The following is a 22,985-nucleotide window of genomic DNA, read 5'->3' as shown; positions in this document are numbered from 1 at the left end:
TAACTAACCCCGCGTTGCTAGCACAGTAAAAGAAATGCTGTCACCAACCGGAAGGTAAGAATAGTAAAACACCACTTCTCAACAGCGTCACAGACTCACCACTCTGGCATCAGCTTCTTTTTCCAGGAGGGGCAGCAGGGCAGTTGTCAGAATGTATGTACCTAAAAGACACAAGCACCAACATTAACTTTTCTTTTTTAAAAAAGCTTTCTTCTCTCCCCACGCTCCGTAACAACCCAAAAACCCAAAGTCTCTTTATTTCTGAAAGTTGATCTGAATTTAATGCTGATTTTTTTGCTGCTTTACCTGCCATATGCCAACTCAACTTGTAGTGGTCCACGTTGCTGCGTATTTATCAAAAGGCACGTCAGTTATTTTATAGACCTTTATGTTTATTGTACCTATACAGCAAACTGCTCACTACATTCAGCCATGACTCTGAAGGCAAAATGGCTCAGGTATGGATTTCCTTGGGGGTGAAGTGATGCCAGTGAAGAAACAGGGAATGCATTTCCCCTCCATGTGTGGCACATATATACATCTCTATGCCGCGTCACAAATAAGAGAAGGAAACTGTGCTTCACGCTTGTGTTTCTTAGGCCCTTGCATATGCACTTAAGACTCACCCATTTTTACCTTCTCACTGTGAAATCTCTCAGAGTACCCGATACTTTTGATTCGTGTTGCCCACAAAAACTGACTCTTGAATCCTCAGCGTGATGATTACAAAAGATAAGGAACCCTTGGGGGAAAAAATACTGATGTTGCGTGCCCAAGGCTGAGCTAAGATTACATGAGGAAACCGAACTGTGTCCTTCCCCACTGTAATCGTGTTCATTTAGCATAGATTTGTACACACCACACAAATATATTCCGTTACAGCTGTTACCATGACCAGCAAAGTTTGTTATCCAAAACATTGTTCAACTGCTAATGTATTTGACTCAGACACACCTAGTGATGTTTCACCCACTCAAGTGCGACACAGGGATTTTTGTTTGGTTTTATCACTTCAGAGATATTTTTTAATTTTTTCCCCTTTCAACTGTATTTTAAAAGAATTGTTTAATTCAAAATGAATCTAGCCCCCATTTAGTCTAGTCTTTTTTGTTGAGTATAATACTTCCCTCTCATCTCTTCACAAATGGCTCTAGTTCAACAATTCTATGTCAGCGATAAATGTATTTTTTTCCATGAGCTACCAAGGCCATGTTTTTCACTAGACATGAAGACTTCAGCATGTGTCTTTATAACCTCTCTTCCACAGAGGCAATGAGATCACCCAGCTAAAATACAGCATGTTTATAAATAAGCTACCAAACGCAAACATGTTACATGCTTGGTGAACAAACTGTTCATTTCCCCTGTCGGTCACAGCAGTCTTCATTTTCTCTGTATAATCAGAGGGACATCCATATGCACACAATATATTTCAAACCCTGGCAAACCAAACAAAGCAAATGCACAGCAGATGAGCAAATGCAGCCCGTCTTCAGCAGAAAATGCGAGCAAAGGCAGGCGCCAGTGAATACGAGAGCCCGTACATCTCCCCTGATAGTGGTGGGGAGGCTAAACGATGACATCATTAGGACAAGAACTACTGTTGATTGTCATGGGAGATTGCCATGATGGAAAAATAAAAAAAAAAAAAAAAATCACTTCAGTACAAGCTGAGAGCCTGGATTAAATTTTGATTTGCTATGGATTCTTCAAATGCAAAGTAACATCATGTCTCGGTTAAATACGCTGCATTTCCTAAAGGCAGAGCTGCAATGCACCAGCTATATATGAGGATGCTTCATTTTACCATTCTGCAGATCAATTTACACGTTTAAGGGGCTTCATGTTGGTTTGTTAATTCTAAAGGGATGCAAAGATGAATGCATTAACATTGCCTCATTAACAACTGGGGTTTGTTTTGTTTTCCAGCTGGATGAGAGAAATGTTCTATGCCAAAAATCCTGCTTATTGCAACTACAGCTTGTCAGAAGTTTATGTGCTTATTTAAAACCACAAACTAACTGCAAAGCCAGCGTCTCCTCTCTTCCTCAAGTTTATTAGGAATTCAGTAAATCCCACAGAGCCAGAGCCTTCAGTCTTTTTGCCCCACAAACCACTTGCTCATTTGCTTTGAGACAGAGCCCAAAAAGACCAGTTTTGATCCCAGCTTCCTGTGGTAAGCACTAGTATCTCACAACACACCCAGACGTGACACGTCAGGCAGTAAGACTGAAGCATTTAATTTCTCCCATTACTAAATATTTCACCAACTATTGCCTCCATTTTAAGTGTTCAGACATAAACTCCTTAGTACTTTAACAAACATACTTGGGTATTATCCGTGCTTATTTGCATGGGCTGGTCTGTCAGGCAAAATAGCCTGGACAAGAAATTTAGTACAATAATAGCAAAATAGATACACCTTATTAATAGGGTGTATTGTTGGTGGGCATACATCATCAACTGAAACCTCCACATTTTTCGTCACGTAAAAGCTGGCACGTAGTTTCATGGTTACGCTCAAACAAATAGGACTGAACAATGTGAAGTACAGCCAGCGTAGAGGCCTGGCACAGCCTCGCACCTCATGACATGTGTTTGGCCAAGCACAGCTGTATTGCAGCATGCAGTAACACAGAAATGAATTTCTAAGTAAAAGGGGAAGCCGCAAATGAATGCATTGCCTGCCACAGTCCTTATGAAAACATGAATTGCATTAACAGTATAAAAACAAAAAAGGAAAATTTTCTTATTTTTAGTAAAAAAAAAATTTCCAAGGGAAACCAAGACTGATTTGGTAGAAGAAACTGCATTCCCATCTCCTCCCACTTAAGGAAATCAAGACAACATCCAAATTATATATCCTTTTGCTAGTAATTGATTATTAATATAGAGGTACTGGACATCTGCCTTTCCAAAATGAACACTTCAGCATTCCAGTACTTTTCCTTGACACAAAAATCATTTTTGTCTGTTAAAGGAGAAACCTCCTCCCACAGAACTTAGTTAAAAATGGTAAAGTGTATCAAATATGATTAATGCTTAGTTATCACTGTGTTCAAACCCTACAGATCTTCTGAGGCTGTTTTCTTTCCTTTTTTTTTTTTTTTTTTAATTGCTTAAAAAGACCAAGAGAGAACACAAAGGTGCATGGAGGGAAAGATGATGATAAACACTGAATGCACTGAAAGCATTAAGCACTGGGTATCTTGGTGAACCTGCCCCTCCTCTGAGACGGCCTTTGGGATTCTGCAGAAACAAAGGAAGACCTTTTTTTCCCAGAAAACGAGAACTGCCACTATTGCTGGGGCATTCTGGAGAAAACACGTCCTTGTCTCAAGCAGATACTCTGTACATGGAGATGCTCAGCCTTGAGGCCACCACGTTTCCCAGTGCCTGTTCCCCAGCAGTCCTCTCAGAGGAGGACCTTAGAGACTTCTGGGACACACGGCAACTCAGAGCAGGATGTTTCTGTCTGAATAGTTCTCCTGGACTATGGCCCATTTCTTGCCCAGGTCTGAGTGCCTGTGGAAAAGCGCAGCCTGTGTTGAACTACTCTCACGGCAGAAACTGGAGCAGCTGCCTCTCCCTCACATGCATCTCAGATGCCGCAGGCAGGGAGCTACGTGCTCGACGTATGGCTGTACTACCTGCATCTACGACTGTGTGACAGAGGCCAGACTCTTATACATCACCTTTTTCCTGCCACTGGAGGGTATATTGTCTACGTGGCCTGAAAGATTGACTCCCACTGGTTTAACAGTGGGGAAAAAAAAAAAATTGCAGTGAAATGGTATACAACACTTCCCTTTGAAAAGGAATATTTCCTGTGCCAATATTCTTACTGAAATATTCATCTGTCCAGCAAGATGAATTCAGGAGCTTGCTCAGAAGCAGCAGGAATGCAGAAGGCAGTGAATAACCATCCGGTCGGTCGCCCCCACATACAGGATTTCATCTTGCCCTCGCTGAACTCTGCTGAGGTGAGGAGTTGACCAGAGAAACCTACTGGACAAGCTACAGCCCTGTTCCGTGTAATGAGGTTTGACACAGTACTTGCTGGCCATGTTTTCTCCAGTTAAAGAGGCTCTTGGAATTGATACACAATTTCTTTTAAAGGTAAACATCCTCTCAACATTTCTTTGTCTTTGGAAAAATTCCTGTAAATTTTATGTCTTGAAGCTGAGCTCACATAATAGGAAATCACTTACAATACAGTGTAATAAATAAAACCTTCCTATAAGGATACAGCAACTCCACCATTACACACCATTCAACCAACTCTATCATATGGCAGATCAGACAGGGTGGGTTGTCAGTCTGTGCATTACACATGGTAATTCCAGTAAAAGCAACGAGCATGGCACTTAATGAGAACACACATTGTTCACACACACTCCCTCCCAAGTGTTGATCACATTAATGTTGAAGTTTCATGTTTACTTGCTCAAAAAAAAAAAAAATAAAAAATGCATTCCCGTGTGGCTCCACTTGCTCTGAGATCTTCTCAATGTAGTTGTGTTCTAATTAACAACTCCCAGTTTTGACCCCATACAGCGAACCCCTCCGTCAACCTGTATGAGCAGTAATTCAGAGGTTTCACAATCACAGAGTGAAATTTTAATGATGCAAGTGTAGAAAATGAGGAGTTGTTACGGAGTTAAACATTCAATTCGAACACCAAGTTGTTTTAAAAAACCTCAAAAAAACTACAAAAATCAGCCTGTCTGCTTCATAAAACTCCTAAATAAAATTAGGCTACCTTTCGCATGACTGTAAGTAGAAGCTGAGGGGACTTTATTAGGGGACACTATTGTTAGGTCTTGCAGGAAGGTAGCTCTGCACGTTCTTGCAACAGTTAGTTCACTGCGGATCTCAGGATCTCTACCACGGCATAACCAAAGTGAAAGCTATCCCCATGCAAGGGACAGAAGCCTTCAGCATATTATACACTGGTCTTTCCCACAGAAGGCTACAAATCTTTCTGTACAAGAACATGAAACTAAACAAACCACAGAATAGCCCTAACAGAAAATATAAACAAACACGGTGAAGGCAGATTTCCAAAATGCTGGTGTTGTAACTCAGCCTTAGCCTTCTAAAACGTGAAAGACTCCTTAGGATCCATATACTTCAGACTTGGAAATCAACAGGGTATGATGTATAATAATAGTACGTGAACACTTACTCCAATCTGCTTTACAGATTTAAAGTGACCCCAGAACCTGTACTTTAAAATCAATTTATAAAGAAAATCATGGTTTCAGCAGAAGTAATATTGTAAAGCCACTACCTGTTTATAACATCAAATTAATTGATGATGCAATTATTGCAGACCCAAGTGTCTTGGTGGATTCTAGAATAGTTTTCGCTTGAGGTTCTATCTGGCAATTAGTGGTAAATTGTTGGTGAGGTTTTTAATCTGCTAACATTCAGATAAGGGCAGGCAGCCAGCACCACACTCAGTGAAGTTTCCCATCTGCCTGAGCTTTGCAGTATTATTAGGAACAGTGTTATTTCAACTGTGAAAAAAGCGGGAACAAAAAATAAAGTTTTATTGTACAGATTTCAATGGCTCATTCATCTGGTACAAATCAGTTAAATTGGCTTGCTTTTCTTACGTCCAAGTCTTTAAAAAAAAAAGAAAAAGAACAAACTGACATTTTTCCTTGACCTGGTTATCTTTTCAAGCCTTCAATCTATGCAGTTCCAAGTAAGAGACATCCCTGAGTCTGTTTCCTGAGTACAAGATCACGATTGAACATTTCAGTGTGCTGTCTCTGAGGGCCAATTCCACACCACTAGCAATAACCAAGAGTGTACGGGAAGAGCTAATGAACATGAAAGACAAAACAAAGGTTTATGTTTCCCTTGAATTATAAAGCTCAGCTCAATAAGGGTTTGTCTGTGTCCTGGGAACCCAGGCTTCAGTATAGCTAGTGGATGTGTGATTATATTCAACCTTATCCTTTCACACAGCACTTCTCATCCGTAACTCTCAAAGCTCTTTAGAAAGAAAATTGGTGTCATAGTCTCCTTTTCACAGGCAAGGTTGTCTTGCCAAAGATGAGCCACTGACCTTATGGTAGACTGACAGCTGCTACCCAGGTTGCCTCCCCCAGTAGTTCAGAACACAGTCCACCAGACGATGCTGGCTTGTGTGAAACACTAGTTAGACATGGTTTATGTGTAGGGAAGAGACTGACAAATATTCATACAGGTTAGACAATTTCCCGTTGATGGGCCATACTGGTACTGTGGTAGAAAAGCATCTTGTTTCCTCCAGCCCTACCTCTTCTTGCACATGGAGGAAATGTATATGGCTGTATCATTAAAACATGAGCACACATTAGACTGAAGAAAAGAGGCATACTGGGAGCATTATTTATTTATCTCTGAGTGTGTTTTAGCATCCCCTTGACTGGTTAAGTAGCAATAAAAATGTAACATATATGCCATTTTTCCATGTCAAGCAAGAAGATGTGTTGAGTAAAAGTAAAGTGAGGCAGGCTATAAAACAGAGGAACAAGGATTGTTTCATCTAAATGTCTTGTGATTCAATGAGAACAGGCTTCTGTTGCCTCCACTTGCCTACCTCTGCTGACAGGTTTTTTTTTCCATAATGACTGAATACTGTCAGTTTGAATAGTTTTTGTCGACAGTTTTATAAAACAAGTAAAATAAAATTAAATTGAAAAAAAAAAAACAACCAACAACAACCAAAAAACCCCAAAACTGAAGCGTTGACTCAGAAGTCTGCAAGTCTCATCAGAAATGATTGCTTGTCACTGCCCAGCTCCTGGATACAACCCTGAGTGCAATGCCAACCCACAGGAGGAAACACAGGGGCAACAACACACAAACTAAAGGATACACAAATAAAATCTGCCCATCGGGAGCGGCAGCTCCCCAGGAAACCAGCCCACATTACCCCAAGCCAGTCACTCAACTCCATACTGAAGGTGTGATTCAATCAGCAATGTGCCATTTCAGACTTGTGCCTGGCTAGCGCTCCCACATTACGGTCTAAGCGCTCCATAGCTATTGTGCTCTCTGCACCTTTACTGAGCTCCAGCAATCAGAGCAACAATTTTGGGGGATCTAGCAGGGGAAAAAAAGTAAGACATTTCATGTGAGAGCAACAACAGAACCACAACAAGCCACGTGGCGTTTGTGCCTGAGCCCCACTTTAAGGATCCTAGGCACCTGCGCAGATAGAGCTGCCACTGCCTGCTCAAAGCAGCTTACAGTTTGAACTTGAGTATTTGAGAAACCATACGTATGATCCTGAACTATCAACCCGAATTTTGCATTTCCATGACCTTCACCCACCTGTATATTCTGACAATACCAGAGAGGACTCTGCACATCCTATTTCAGTGAGCCATTCTCAACTAGCCAGTCGGTGGTTATTTCACATTAAGGGAAGTTTACTTTCTATGCTAACCAGTATTATTTTTGTGCATATTCAGCTTATCTACCTTATGCATTCATTTTTGTCCCATGTATGTTCAAGAAAAGATCAGGATATGAAGAATGTTTCACGAGTCAGATTATCAATTAGAACTGAACTCTAACATCCATTATGCTTGAAAACACACTAACAAGTCAGTCAAGAGGAAAATATTCTTAGTTTGGATTTAAAAGCTCCACAGCATTTTAGACACCTAAATAAGCAATTCTACAGCTTATATAAACATTAATCAGATATCAGCTACAGAATTCAAAGACTCTGTCTTGCATTTAAAGCATGTTATAGTTCAGAGTCTTGCATTTTTAGATAATTACAACTTACACTATCCTTTTCTAGACCACAGCTAAGACCCAGGGTAGAAACAAACAGTGAAAGAAAGATGCAAGGAACACTCTGCATGTGAAGATCTGAAAAAAATATTAATATTATTCCATCTTATTTCTGCAGAAATCAGGCAGTCATGAGTTATTGTCTCGATGCTGCTGCTGAGGGGGATAACTGCAGATTTTCAAAACAGGGGCCTTGAGCCCACGTCACCCATCAGGCTTTAGCTTTTCTGTGGAAAGAAGCAGAGAGGGGAATTTTGTTTGTTCTCTCAGACCACATTCTAGTTTACAGGCAACCTATACACCAGCTATATCTAATTTAGCCAAGTTTTTCTCTGGGAACCTATAACCACAGATAGTTACAGATACAGAAGTAACTTCTCCAAAGTAACGCATGCCCAAAGGTACCTAGTGCTGAGGGAAATGACTTAACACAGTATCTACTCTGATATGTATTTCTCCATACAGCTTTCTCCTACCATGACTCCAGCAGATATTATTTATTACCCCATCTCTGAAGAAAAAAAAACCCTGCACTGTTGATAGCGTTGGTCCTTCATGTGTCTGACCTGCAAGCCCAGCTTTCTCTTGCAGACAGCCTCTTCCAGCTCAACCAAGCCCCACTCAGCTCTAAAAGCTTCAAAATGTAACCCTTATTGCTGCCTAGAGAGAACCAGTCTAAGCAAACAACCCAGTCCTTGCCTGAACTCTGCAGAAGTTGGACAACAGAGGATGAGTTATCTGCTTTACCTTATCTGCTCAAATGTGCAATCACCTCCTTGACTTTCTTGTACAGTCATGCAGCTAGTGACACACTAATGAATAAAGGAGACCTATACGTAACACTCACAAAAGATAATACAGGCATTTTCCCAGTTCGCTACAATTGTAATTCAGCTTCCTCTGTGCAGCTGTATATCTCTAGTGAGGCTGATTTACAGCTGGGAAAGGAGAACTTGCTGCTTCTACTTCTGTGATAAAATCCAAATTCAAGTGATGCAGCAGTACAGTTCCTCAGCAATTAATTTTCTCAATGTTTAGAATTAAACCAAAACACTTCCACATTCAGACTCTTGAATTTGTTTCACTCTTCTTCTCTCTGGAAGAACTGCACCTTTGCGCGTTGCTGGATTTTTGTTTGAAAGACCACAGGAGGGTTGAACTAATTTAAGGTGAATAAATTTCTCAAGGTAGAAGGTTCTTGTACTTCTGCAGACAGGGCAAATTTGATGGCAAAATAAAATTCATTTTGAATTTTGGCCATGAGAAACAGAAGAATGTCAGCAGAAGATTAACTTGAAGAAAATGAATCTGTGCCCTTATACTTGAGTTAATTGTCAGTTTGATGTAGTCAGAATTACAGAAAAAAAAAGCTGCATGCACCATATCAGCTAAGCACAAGACATTTATGCCCAAAATGTTAGTTTTCAAAAGTAAATAGGAATTAAGGAAGCAATGAGGGAAAAAGGCTAAGAATAAAACCCAACAATGGTTTCCAGGCTACATGAGCTCTATAAATGCCCAATCTTTATAGCCTAAGCTTCCCCCTTCCTTGTCCCAGATACTGATGAACAAGAGGAAAACAGTCACAGAAACAGGAAACAAAGACAGTCTCTTGAGAAAGTCTCCTACCTTGCATGGAGGCAGAGGGAACAGAGTGTCAGGACTGTTGGTTGATGGGAAGCACACCTCTCTGCAAGAGGTGCAGCTTTCAGCCCTACAGATATCCGTGGCAGCAGACAGCTATTCTCTCTGCTGACTGGCTGTTTGCTCAAATCTTTTCCATAGCTTTTACGGGGGTAACCTTCCACTTTGCTCACCGTCTTCCCTGCTCATGCACATCTCCCCTTTCCCTCTTCATTTGCTTCCCTTAATTTGTCTCTCATATAACTCCGCCACACAGTTCATGGGATACCCCCCTTATATGTGGAGTACCTAAGACCTACCCAGTACTGCTCAATCACTCGACTAGATGTTGCGACTGTTTGAGAGAGTCCAGAGCACTACAAGGCACAGTCTTCCTACACAGTGCCTCTGTCACATCAAATGGGGCTGTTCAGGCCTACTAAGAAATTCTTTACTGTGAGGGTGGTGAGGCACTGGAACAGGTTGCCCAGGGAAGCTGTGGATGCCCCATCCCTGGAAGTGTTCAAGGCCAGGCTGGATGGGGCTTTGAGCAGCCTGGTCTAGTGGGGGTATGGGGCAGGGCAGGGGGGCTGGAACTAGATGATCTTTAAGGTCCCTTCCAACCCGAACCATTTTGTGATTCTGTGAAAAATTTTCATGTCTTTTTAAATATATGAACATACTCCAACCTCTATCCAAGCCACCGGCCCACTTACTACAAAGAGTATCATTAGCAGCACTGTTTGGAACGAAGCTTCCTAGCAAATTTCAGAATAATTTTAATTAAATCTTATCCGCAATTGTCCACTGCTACTATAATAAACAAAGGCACTGACAGGAGAACAACTGAAAAATGGAGAAATTAAAAACTGACACTCCAAACAAGCTGTAATATTGCCTCTTTTCCTTTCCCCACTCCTTCCCTGGTACAGCAATAGTAGAACGCCTCTTTGAGTGGGAGTACACACCTCACACATCCAGCTGTAAACACATACTTCTGTAACCAAAATAAGTACCGTATTTCAGAACTAAGCCTTCAATACTCACCCAGAGTGTTTGTTGCGAAGTTTTTTTCAAGTCCATCTCCAGTTAATTCTCTGTTATTCACCATACATCCTGCATTGTTGATCTGTAAGACAACTCCTGTAAACAAAAATAATCTACACAAATTTCTACAAACAAAACCATACACACAAGCAGTCCAGGCTAGTTTGCTGTTTTCTGACACTGTAACACAAAGTTACAAACTGTTTCAATAAACCATGCCATTCCAAGTCACACTACTCTGCCACTGACCACAAAAGTTTTTCACAAAAGAAAGGATCTTCAGAGAAATGGATCAGTGCAAATGTATTACCCTAAGAGCCAACAGTCCTCTTAAGTGCCTTACTCCATGTTTTTAAACTCTTTTCTTACAGAAAATACTAAGCAAGTGGTAAAGCAGATATTAGAACATAAATATGCAGTGTAGTTTGCTAGTCTCATCTGAGAGACCACACTGACCCCACACAATCCACGCTATGTGGTGATGTGTTCTCCATTAGGGGAAGTTCGCTATGGGAAGCTGTGCAACATGCGGTAGAACGGCCCACAGGAACTCCCACCCTCAGTAAATTAAATAAATTAGCTCCAAACTTGGCAGATTATCCAGGTCAGCAAGTTGCAGCAGCCTAGTTAGCCCTGAGAAGAGTAGAGCTAACCAGCAGAGGTACTTTATACTAACTTCGCGCCAAGGTTGTAGGGACCCCAGCTTTTCTCTCTGCCAGATAATCCTGCACAGATAACCCACCTGACTCACACATTGCTAAAACAACGCTGCCCCACACAGCATGGATGCACTGTAAGGTAAAACCTCAGGAAGGGCCTGAAGCTTGCAAGCTGTGTGAAGCTAGCATATTCTCTGACACACTTCTTTCTTTGCATTACCTACCAGAGGAAGCTCAAGCTTTTATTTCCCACCTCAAAAAAGAGACTTGCCCCTACATACCTTCCTGCTCATTCACTGCCACTCCTCAAAAGCAAATTTCCCATTTCTGCCAGAATTTCCTCATCTAGTAAGCAGCTAAACAACTGCTCCAGGTGCCTCAGTTTTAGTTCAGCCCCCAGAGCAAATTTTCACAGCTCAGTAAAGGGGAAGGAGGACTGAACTCCTTACCAGTCATGCTGCTTAACTGCTTGCTCTCTCCCTCGCTCTGTTTTAGACTGCTCTAACTAGATTTTCTATAAAAGTTTAATCTTTAAGAGAGACGAGCTCAAAGCAAATGTAATCATCTCTTGGGAGGAGGCATCAGTCCTTGCCATATTCTGTTTAGCAGAATGTGCATAGCCTAACATGCAACCTAAAGGCTACAATGTTTGCGTGGTGAGAACCTCAAAAGATGCAGCTAAAAAACTACTGCATTTCTCTATTATTTTTTTAATGTCATATCTGTGTGTGTGAACTGAGAATAGACAAGGGCAAATGGACCACAGAGACTACTGCAGCAACATCTAGAGAAAATTAAGTACAGAACTGCAGGTCAAATTGTAAAATCTAGACTATCCATTGAACAAGTTCAGAGGCTACACACTCCAAAGACAGACAGGTGATTTAACTATGCAAACTTACCAACACGTTTAATTTATGTTCATTTTTGAATTTTTCAGCAAACCTCCAGATTTCTCTGGGATTAGATATATCCACAATATGCAAGAAGATATTCTAAAGGAAAGAAAAAGTACATTACAATCAGCATGGAGAGTGAAGAGACCCTGTTCACTGCTAAGGCCTGTCTAGGTAAAAACGTATTTGAGCAGTATCAAAAAATATTATCTCCAGAACATAAATAAAATACAGTTAACGTGCACAACTGGGAACTCTAATTCTAGTCTTTAAAACATGTTTAGTCATTTGAATCAGTTGCTTCTGAGCCATCGTGTTTTAATGCCGAATTTATTAAAAGAGAGTGCTACTTAGATAAATATAGGTGACAGACAGTCAGGCACAGCAGAGAACTAGAAAAATATTGCAAAGCTTGCAAACCTTCTGTTTAAACAATTCATACAGCAGTTTCCTCTTTAGCTGAAAGCAACTTTCTAAAGTAACGCTCAAGGTCACAGCATTAGAGAAGAATTTAGGTTGGAAGGGACCTCTGGAGGCTGCTTGGTCCCACCGCCGTCTCAAGGCAGGTAACTGAGATTAGGTTGTCCGGGGAAGTTTTATTTCCTAGTACAGAGATTCACCAGCCTCTCCGAGTACCCTGCTCCAGTGTTTGACCACCCTCATGGTGAAAAAAAAATAATCCTACTATATAGTCAGAAATTTTCCCTGATACAATCTGTGTCTGCTACCTCTTGTCCTTTCACTGCAGACCTCCAAGAGGAGCATGGCACTGCCTTCCCTTCACCCTCCCATCACATGGCTGCAGACTACAGTAAGACCCATCTCAGCCTTCTCTTCTTAGTACTGAGCAAAGTCAGCCCTCTCAGCCTCTCCTTGCACATCACATGTCCCATCTCCCTAGTCACATTGGCAGCCCTCCACTGGACTCACTCCAGGACATCAATGACCTCCTTATCCTGCAGAGACCAAAACTGGGCACAGGACTCCTGCTGTGGTCTAACAAAGGCTTAATAGAGAGGAAGATGCGCCTCCCTCAGCCCGCTGGCTACACTTGTGTTCATACAGCTTGAGATGTGGTTGCCCTTCCTTGCCCCAGGGCACACACACTGCGCACTTAGGGACAACTTGTCACTCCAGGTCCTTTTTCTGCAAAGCTGCTTTCCAGCCAGCTAGTCCCAACCTGTACTGCTCCATGGGGTCACTCCATCCCAGGCCACTTCCTCACCTGTTAAATCCCTCTGAATAGCAGCCCTGCTCTCCAGTTCCCCCACTTGAGATCATCTGCCATCTGACAAAGATTGCACTTCACTCCATCATCCAAGTTGTTCAAAGAGACGTTGAACAGTTTTTGCCCCTGTGTTGACTCATGGGGGGGTGCCACTATAAAATGGTTAACAGATCAGCTTTGTACTGTGGTTGCTACTTTCTGAGCCAAATTGTCCTCAATGCTCTCCAGAAATCTCCTAGATTGTTTATGCCCTGCCGTGTTGCCAGCAGGTATGAGGGTGGTTCAAGTGCTCCATGAGTACCAGGACCTGTGATCACAGGGCTTCCCTAGCCTTCTAAAAAAGGCTCCATCTACTGCCTCTACAACATCAGGCAGTCTGTAGCAGACACCCACCATGATGTCATCCACATTGATCTGACCTCTGTGCCTTACCCATAAGCTCTCAACTGGCTCATTACCTGTTTCAGAGCAAAGCTCCATGCATTCAAGCGACTCCTTTGCATAAAGCACAACTCCTTCTCCTTGTCTTCCCAGCTTGCACTTCTAAAAGGGCCTGTATACATCCATTCCAGCAGTCTATAGTCATGGCAACCATACCTCTCTAATTCCAGTGAGATCACAGCTCAGCAACTATGCATGGATTCCTGTTTGTTGCCTATGCTATGCATACTCATGTACAGGCATCTGAGATGGGCTCCCAGTCATATTGTTTTCACATGAAAACTGCGAGAGCCTCCTCCATTTTGCTGTCCCCTAGACACATACTCACTGTCCCGTGACTCCAGTACTCTTCTGGGTTTGGTCACTATCCCCCAGTGAAACCAGTTTAAAGCCCTCCTCACTAGCTTAGCAAATCTGTTGGCAAAGATACTCTTGCTCCCCTTTGTCATTCCTGCTCAGCAATGCTCATTTCTCAGAGAAGGTCAAAGAGGTCATAAAGGTCAAAGACAAAGTGACAAAGGCCAAAGTGACACCAACTGCACATTCAGGTGTTGACCTGCAGGGTGCATATGCATCTACCCAAGCCCTTCCCTTCCACTGGAAGGATTCGGGAGAGCACTATTTGGGCTCCCATGCCCTTCACCCTCTATAAGCTCTCCTGATGAACTCAGGGTCACCCCTGACAATGTCATGGGTGCCCATGTGGTTGGGCAACAAAAGGTATTAGTCTGACATCCACATGAGCCTCAGCAGACTCTCTACAATTCCCTAGATCTGAGTCCTCAGGAAGTGACAAATCTCTCAACATATCAAGCCAAGACTGCAGATGGGTGCCTCCATCCCCCACAGGAGGGAGCCTCCAGCCATTATCACCCATCACTTCCTCCCAGTGCCGACAATGGTTCGGGCTCATCTGGCTTCAACACCTCCCCTGACAGAGCTTGTTCTTCCTCATCTGTTACCATGGCACCATACCTATCCTATAAACGCACATCTGCAGACAGAGAATGAGCCTGCCTTCTGGTGCCAGCAGTCACAAGCTTCCATTCCTCCCCATCTTAGAAGTCTCTATCCACCGCTTACTCGAGCTTCCTTCTAGCTGTCCCTCCATCCATGCAATGTGGGATTTGTGCTCTTCTACTCTCTGCAGAGACCCTGTCAATCTCCTGTTTCTGTTCTGTTCCCTACAGTTATGCAGCCAGCTCATCTCCTGCAGTCACTTCACCTGGCAGCCCAGCACCTTGACCACAGCAGAACCCAACAGATGAGGCCACCATCAAGCCCTGCCCCAGGCTCAGGGAAAAATACCAGTCACTCCCTGCAGTCCAACATCTGCCACATCATTTCTCTGAAGCTCTGTCTGGGTTAGCCTCCCATGTGCCAGGCACAGTCACTCCAACCAGGGCAGGAGAAAATCACTGCACTCACTCCAGCTGCCTCAGAGTGTCAGGTGCCTTCTGCACCCCCTTCCATGCTAAGTGCTGCATTAACTGCTAAGTCCTTGTTAGCCACCCCATGTCACAACAGTCTTGCAACGTTTTGAAATACTACAGCCAGGGATGCGGGTGCAAGAAAATAAAGAAAGGAAAAGACTGACATAGAGCAAAGTTATAATTTTCTAAACCACTAAAGCTAGAAATATCTCCTCTCTCCAAAACATCCAAAACTTTTTACTGTTTGTTACAGGCAAGTCTCTTGCTTTGTGCAAATTTGTGTTCTACCAAGTACAAGCACAGTGGCATTTATCAGCATACAAAAGGCATGTGAACTCCTACTCTTCTCCTAGATAGCACTTAGTCTCAAAAACGTACCAGATAGTCTTATGGCGTATCCCAGGAAAAGGCAGTTCTAAAATAATTATGCAGAGGATGTGTTCTCATGCAAAACAACAAATAATCATTAAAAGACCTCCTCTCTTTCAAAGCTGTTTCTTTAAATACCTATTATACAAGCAAATGAGGTAAGTGAAGAAGCTGAGAAAATTATAAGGCATCATTCCCTGCCTGTAATTCTGCTTCCCTGCAGATAAAAACCACATTACTTTTTTCTCTCTAGCCACTGGATTTCGGCTCCTTAGTTCAGTTAGGTCAGAATTTTCTCATCATAATGTTCATTTCTGACCAAAATCTTGACACTGCTCTACTGTGTCTAACTGGATACCTCTACTTTCAACGCTACTACCATTATCTACTGAAACAGAAGAGCTGAAGTTTTCTGGGCAGATGTTCAATATTACAAGTGATTTCAGAGACTGAAAAAGATCTAAATCAACACTTATCTGCCGAAGACTGTCAAATTGGCTCAGAAAAAGGACCCAGAGGCCTGTTCCCTATAAAAGTCCTCAATGGTGGCAAAATCATTTTCAAAGTGAAACCTAATCTTTGTGACTAGATCTACTTACTTTAACAGATTAGGAGAACTTCCCAGCTCCCAGGTCTAGGTGCAGGTGCCTGCCAAATAATAGCTCTATTTCAACACTGAACTCCAGCTTGTGTTGCTGTGGAAGATGGAGAAAAATCTATGGCATATACGACAACAGGACCTCTGTCCATATGATCAGGAAAAACAAGTTAAGTCTGGACACAGCTTGTCACATTGCAGATAAAGCATTTTATTATCTCCCTGGATTGCTTCTGAATAAGCACTTATAAAGAAGGATGTCTTGTGGACTCCTTATTAAAATGACTCTTCCTAGTACAGTCACATGTCCCACAGGGCCTCTCGTACAGCTCATCTAACACTTCACTGAATGCTGCTTTCTATACAAGTGCTCTGTCCCCAGGGTCACGAACAAGTTCTGCAGTGCTCTCATACCCTTTCATTACTAGAGAAACCACAGGTTTGCAGTCTACCAAGAACTGGGAATGCAGCAATTGTGCTGCTGTTAGAGGAAGAACATTATTTGCCTCGAGTTTTGTTTCACCAAATGACAGAAAACAGAACATGAAGGATCCGTCAGAGGTCATCGAACTCACCCCTCTTCAAAAGCTGTCTGACTGCAGTTAGAAAAGGAGGTAACACAGATAATCACCAGTCTTACTATAGCCATAGGATTACACAGTTATAGACAGATGGAAAGTATTTATTTCTACATAAGGACTGATCTAATTCACCACCATTCAAGAACCAAGTGTAATGCTCGTTGTGACACACTAGGGAGCTGAAACCAAAGAGCAGAAATTTAGTGAATATGGTATCTCTAACCATAAAAAGTCTTCAGAATTTTTGATCCACATTAAAAACTATTACTGGAATCAAAATACTGTGCTCAGGAGCCAAGTCACTATTTAAAATGAAGATAGCTCTTCATCCAAGCATTGTGGGCTAACCCCAGTAGGCAGTTAAGCCCCACACAGCCACTTGCTCACTCCCCTCCCAGTAGGATGGGGGAGAGAATCAGAAGGGTAAAACAGACAAAACTTGGGGCTTGAGTACAGTTTAATAAGTGAAACAGAGCTGTGTATGCAAACAAAGCAAAATAAAGAATTCATTCACTACTTCCCATTGTCAGGCAGGTGTTTAGCAATCCCCAGGAAAGCAGGTCTTCATCACGTGCAACAGCCAAAGCCAAACACCATAAATGTGAATGTCCCCATGTCCCCCCTTCCTCCTTCTTCCCCCGGCTTTTATTGCTGAACACAACATCATACAGTATTGGGATATCTCTTTGGTCAGCTGGGGTCAACTGTCCCAGTGTGTCCCCTCCCAACTTCTTGTGGAATCCCCAGCCTGCTCACTGGTGGGGCAGGGTGAGAAGCAGAAAAGGCTGTGCGAGCACTGTTCAGCAATAACTAAAACATGGGTTGTCAACACCGTTTTGGTCGCAAATCCAAAACATAGCACCATAGGAGCTGCTATGAAGAAAATTAACTCTATCCCAACCAAAACGAGTACACCAAGATAGAAAGACAATGACTGCACTTCTCCATAAGCACACCCTCCTAACTAATTAGCAAAAGTAACAGTGACAGCTACCAGGCTATACTGTAGAGTGATATATGTGGAAGCAAAAAGAATCTGTAACAAAAGGGAAGAGGTAAGGAAGAGATACTATATGAAAAGGAGATGGAAAAGTCTGTAGAGCGTGGAACTAGGACCACACAGGATTTCACAGAGCAGCCAACCTTAGCAAATCAAAAGCATGTTATTCAGACACATAAAACCTTCAACTCCAATGCTGTAAACTCATAAACGTTATTGCAAGTGTTGCAATGCATTAATTGTTAAAAGTCCCAGCCACATAGTTAGGAATAGTAAGTAGGACAAAACAAAACACATCGACAACAAACATTAAATAAAACAGCATGCTGCTGGTGATGCTATAGTCACAGAAACCATCACCTAGTGAAATTAAATCACTTCAAATCATATGGATGATAAACTACTAGATGCTTCCATGTCCACATGGAAATACTGTTAAAAACACAACAGCAAAATGACAAAACAGACTATATCAAGGCCTCTGAAGTCTTTCATATTAACAATCTTTCTAAGAGTAAAAAAAAGACTGAAAAAACCTCACCTGATTGCCCGTTTCTGTCACTATTTCTCCTTTGGCAACCTCAGCCCGCTCCTTATTTCGGCAAACCAGATGAACCGTGCCACCTGGTGGATTTTGACGAGAAATACATTTGGTTATTATTAACTGCATTTGGGGGAGGCATCAGTGAAAAAGGAGAGGCAGGAAGGGATGTATAATTTGCAGTTCTTGTTCAGCGTTAGTTTTTAATACAATCCAAATTAAACAAAAAACCTATTGTAATTGCATTCCAGTTTGTGGGACATCTATAGCCTGCTAGTAACAGTGGCAACACTGGTCAGATGGTCACTGAAATATCATAAGAGCTTCCCAGCAGGCAGAACGTTCCTGAGCTGCGCACAACCAACAGTCCCATTTCTCTGTGCCAAGAACTAATGGTGGCTTTTCATTAATCCTACTGCAGCTCATGTCTGTGGAGCTCTCATGGCTCCTGTTACACTTGCTGGTGAGCTGAGAGCTGGTTAGGGCCATGGCACCCCCTAGCATTTCCAGGTCCACCACCTTTGGGCCATTCCTAGAGTCAAACTCCCCCCAAAAAGCACCGACCCAGCAGCACCATCAGGCAGACCAGAGATACCAAGAATCCCAACAGGGTCTGTCAAAGGACTAAGGCACAGGTCCTTCAAACAAAAGGTTTAGGATACAAAGAGCAGATGTAGTAAGAAAGCTAGAAGATTTCTGCTTGGCTCTGGTCCCTATGAAGGCACGCAGAAGGGAGAAAGCACCATGCTGTAATAGGGTCCTCAGGCACGGCTGGAGAATGCCGCTGCATTCCAGGTACTGTCCACCCAAACTATTTACTGTCAAGTTTGCGCATCCTGTTTAGTGTTGATAAAATACCAGAGCTACACTGGCAACTGAAGCAAAGGCATCCGTATCATAAATACTTCTTTTGACACATACCTTAGAAAGATCAATAAAGGCCTTGAACAACACAAGTGAGTGGAATTGCTCTGTGAAAAGGAAATAAAAATGCCAGATACCAGAATTCTTCTCAGCAGTGAGAGCTATGACAAGGACCACAGCTACAAATTGCAGCTTGGGATGTTTAGGTCAAGCATCAAGAAAAAAATTTTTCACTGGTTTTCTTCTAAATAGATCAGGCTGTCCCAAGAGGCAGCATAATTTCCATCCTTGCAAGACGCAGCGAGACAAAACAATCTAGTGCTGGCAAAAGTCTTGCTTCAAGTGGCATGCTGGACGAGATGACCTCTAGAGGTCCCTTCCAACCAGCTTTTCTATGAAAAGGAATAAACAGGGCAAGGTTTCTCTCAAAGGCCTGGATACTTTCCTCATAGCTTAGCCACATTAAAGAGAGCCTTCGAAAACAGGGCTGAAGTACAGGTAGGCATAATCCATTTTTATGCTACGTATTTGTATCATTATGTATTTGTGATCATTACAAGTAATGTGTTAATCTCAACCATACTCTATACTTTAACCTATCGTTAAAGGTGTTTTAGGGGTTGCTAGCAGTCCACCACTAGAAGGCTCAAGCAATGTAATCCCAAAGGCATGATAATAGAAACAACAGTGCCGGGTCACTCTTCTAGTGCCCAGAACCCAAACGTAAGACACCAAGTCTAACCTAGGGATAGAGCAGTCACACACTGCACAGCTTAGTGTGCAGTCTGATAATGAAGTTTTCTGTCCAAGAGAGATGTTTTTCCACTAACCACCATTACAGCAAGTATACTTGGCATGCAGCTGATGCAGGCAACAAGCCTCAAGGTTCTTCTGAAAATTTCTAACAGGGTATGATTCCTCTACTGCACTGTCAGAGCTGGTTGCGTTACTTTTAACAAGTGCACAACCACAGTGGCGAAACTCCTTAATTTGGGATAGTCATACAAATGACACTAACCAATGTTTAATAAAAGGTTCATCTTCACTTTGTGTTACACATACACCATGCATGGAAGGGACTGTGCACAGACAGGTACCGAATATATACTGATCAGAATGAAAGACAGTTTTTGCCCCAGAGAAAGCAGATTTCATGAGTGAGAGAAAAGACAATCAGAAGGGGCAGTGTCCAATGCTCATCTCTGGATATTCTCACAGTGATTGCAGGCTTCACTGCAAAAGGCGGCTTTAATTGCAGATCTTAAGGCAGTTAAGGATGTGCATTTGCAGTTGTTTAAGGAACTCTTCCCAAAGCACAAGGGACAGCACAAGTAACATGTGCAGATACAAATTAAACACATGGAAGAAGTAGCTGGTCTTCAAGCTGATCAGGAACATTCTGATGTTCACCGACATCAGATGGTCACCATTCTGATGGTCACCAACACATTGGTGACCTTGCTCTGGCAGGGGGGGGTTGGACTAGATGATCTCCAGAGGTCCCTTCCAACCCTACCATTCTGTGATTCTCATAGTTTACAGTGTAAAACATTCAATAAAAATAGAGGTGGGTTTTAAGGGCTTTGAATATCAACTTTTTTCTTGCTGTTAAGGGGAGAGGGAAGTTTTGGTGTGACCTATGGGCTAGGAAAGGGATTTAAATGTATTTTCCGTGGCAAAGATTGAAATTATTTGAACTTAAACAACACATGGGAATTGTAAGAGTGCTTGTGGGACGAATGCATCAAACTGGAAGTGCAATACACAAGACATACAGGAAAGCCTGGATCTGTAATACCCATAAGACACTGATTCAGAGGAAAGCTGAACTCAGGCTAAAGAAATTGTCATCATGACTGTCATTATTTACAGAGATCTGAAGCGCTTGAAGGTAAACCTAACATAACTTGGTTATTCTTTTGCTTCAAATTCCTTATTTTCTTGTCATGATATACTTGAAGAGTTTCAACTAGAAGCCAGAGCCCCAACAGCTGACATTGAGTTTCAGAGCAACAGGCACAAGGATAGGATCAGGAAGGCACCGTTGAGTCATTTTAACTTCATATGCACAGCAACACCCACAGGAGGTACCAGACAAGCAGTGTGAGCCCAAGGTTGTTCTTTGGGCTCCAAATACTAGACAGGGTGACCAAATCCTATGCAGATCCAGTCAGCTTGACAGCTTGCAAAACCTGGCAGACATATCCATTTGTGAGCAAAAGAGTCATCAGATGAGGCAATACTTACATAAGGCTATTATACATAATGGCAGTGGTGGGAACCCAAAATCAATCACATACTGGCACTGATGGGGATCTTTAACCCAAAGGCTCTTTGATGCTAATGATTTTGAATTGGTTTAATTTAACTGAGTCACCACTTTCCCTTGTAAGATTGTTATGAAACCTAAGCAGGCAAAAAGAGAGCAACGAGCTGCAAGCTCCTCCCTTCTATCCTACATGCCAAAACTCTTATCACTCTTGCACAACAGGAATTATTTTGCCCACTCTGGAAGGGATTAGGTTTATCCTTCAACAGTAGCTAGTTCTAGTTCATACCATTTCCTCACTTACAGAGAGAGACAGAAAAAATGGTTGTGTGCAATCAGTTAAAGGGCACAGGTTATTCTTAAGACCAAGCACAACTTTTGCTCCTTTTACACTCTCCTGTCTCAGATTAGTAAAGTCAATTGTTTTCTTTCATCATATGATACAGTTGCAAGTTCTCCAAAACAGTTCAAATTCAGACAGGCTGCTACTAGTACCAAATCAGCCTTAAGCAGACCTTGATCCGTCACTAACATCCTCAGATGCCACTGTAATAAAGACAGTTTTGGTAAACGTGCACTTCAGAAACACTTTGCAAATATTCTCCATTAATTTTGTTTCACCATTCCAGTTTTCACAGCACAGATGATGCTTAAACCTCTAACCTACACTAACAGCTTTGTAAATTAACATGCCTGACCCTTTGTCCCCGGGAACCGTGCCTTTGTGGTTGTGCTGGAAGGCCAAACTGGCTTCCTCCCATCTTCTCTGCATGGACCCCTCAGATCTCCTCATCTCGTCCCGTCTCACCTCTCCTTGCTATCTCTGTGGCTGTGGCCTTGCCGATGCCACTGTTGGCGCCGGTGACCAGAAAGGATCTTCCAGCCACATTCACCTCCACATCAGCTGGATTGAAGTGCTTGGAAGCAGACTCGTAGCCGCTCCTGAGTAAATGAGAGACACCTGTGAGAAAACTAGAAGAAAGTACTTCCAAAAAACCCAGTTAAAAAGCACTCTCCCTTCACGGCCCAGCACACGCCCCCTCCCCACGACTCTCTGTACTCGTGGGACAGGCCACCTACAGCACCAGTGGCACTGCAAGGAGTGATGTAGCAACAACTTGAGGCGTTTGCCCGCCACAAGCCACACAGCCCAAACTTCGTCACTTGGGAGGTGGCCCAGATGCAGCCCCGGGGCGAGGCGGGCCCAGGCAGCGCCGCTGGGCACCTCCCAGATAAAGCCTTAAAATTTGTCCGCGCTGTCGGCGACAGGGAGGCTACCATTAAAAACATTTTAAAAATACAACACCTCGAAATGGTTAAACGCCCCACGGTCGCAGAGAAACGCCCCCGGCCTGACCGCAGCGCGGCGCCCGCCCCGCCCGCAGCCGCCCCGGGCCCCACAGCCCGGGGTCAGCGGTGGCCGTACCTCGTGTACTCCCGTAGCCCCTTCACGAACCACACGGTGTTGCGGTACCAGGACATGGCGGTGGAGCTCCTGCTGCCACCGCCACAGCCGGGCTGGCCCCGCCTCTGCCCTTACATAAGGCACCCGGCCCGGCCCGGCCCTGCCCGCCCGCCCTTAGGGTAAGGGCCGAGGGGCGGCCCGGCCCTGCCCGCTGCCGCCGCCATTACT

The 22,985-nt window shown here is 43.1% G+C and overlaps 1 protein-coding gene across 3 annotated transcripts in view; it reads right to left on the bottom strand.

Moving 5' to 3' along the window:
* The window catches only part of DHRS12 (dehydrogenase/reductase 12), a 28,665-nt gene extending 5,770 nt beyond the window's left edge, over positions 1-22,895 (bottom strand). Inside the window, exons 1-6 of one of the 3 annotated variants that reach the window (XM_063333692.1) lie at positions 22,779-22,895; positions 22,161-22,294; positions 18,220-18,302; positions 12,035-12,127; positions 10,474-10,555; positions 100-161 (exon numbers count right to left, since the gene is read on the bottom strand). In XM_063333692.1, the coding sequence (XP_063189762.1) occupies positions 100-161; positions 10,474-10,555; positions 12,035-12,127; positions 18,220-18,302; positions 22,161-22,294; positions 22,779-22,834 (510 nt within the window). In that variant the 5' untranslated portion in view covers positions 22,835-22,895. Of the gene's footprint in view, positions 1-99; positions 162-10,473; positions 10,570-12,034; positions 12,128-18,219; positions 18,303-22,160; positions 22,297-22,778 lie in introns of those variants that run through there. The other 2 variants (XM_063333704.1, XM_063333698.1) reach the window with 2 other exon arrangements.
* Positions 22,896-22,985: the final 90 nt, after the last annotated feature.

Source organism: Chroicocephalus ridibundus, chromosome 1 (assembly GCF_963924245.1).
Source record: "Chroicocephalus ridibundus chromosome 1, bChrRid1.1, whole genome shotgun sequence".
Classification (NCBI taxonomy): Eukaryota; Metazoa; Chordata; class Aves; order Charadriiformes; family Laridae; genus Chroicocephalus; species Chroicocephalus ridibundus.
Note: the sequence above shows the minus strand (reverse complement) of the source record. Positions and strands in the feature narration are given on the sequence as shown.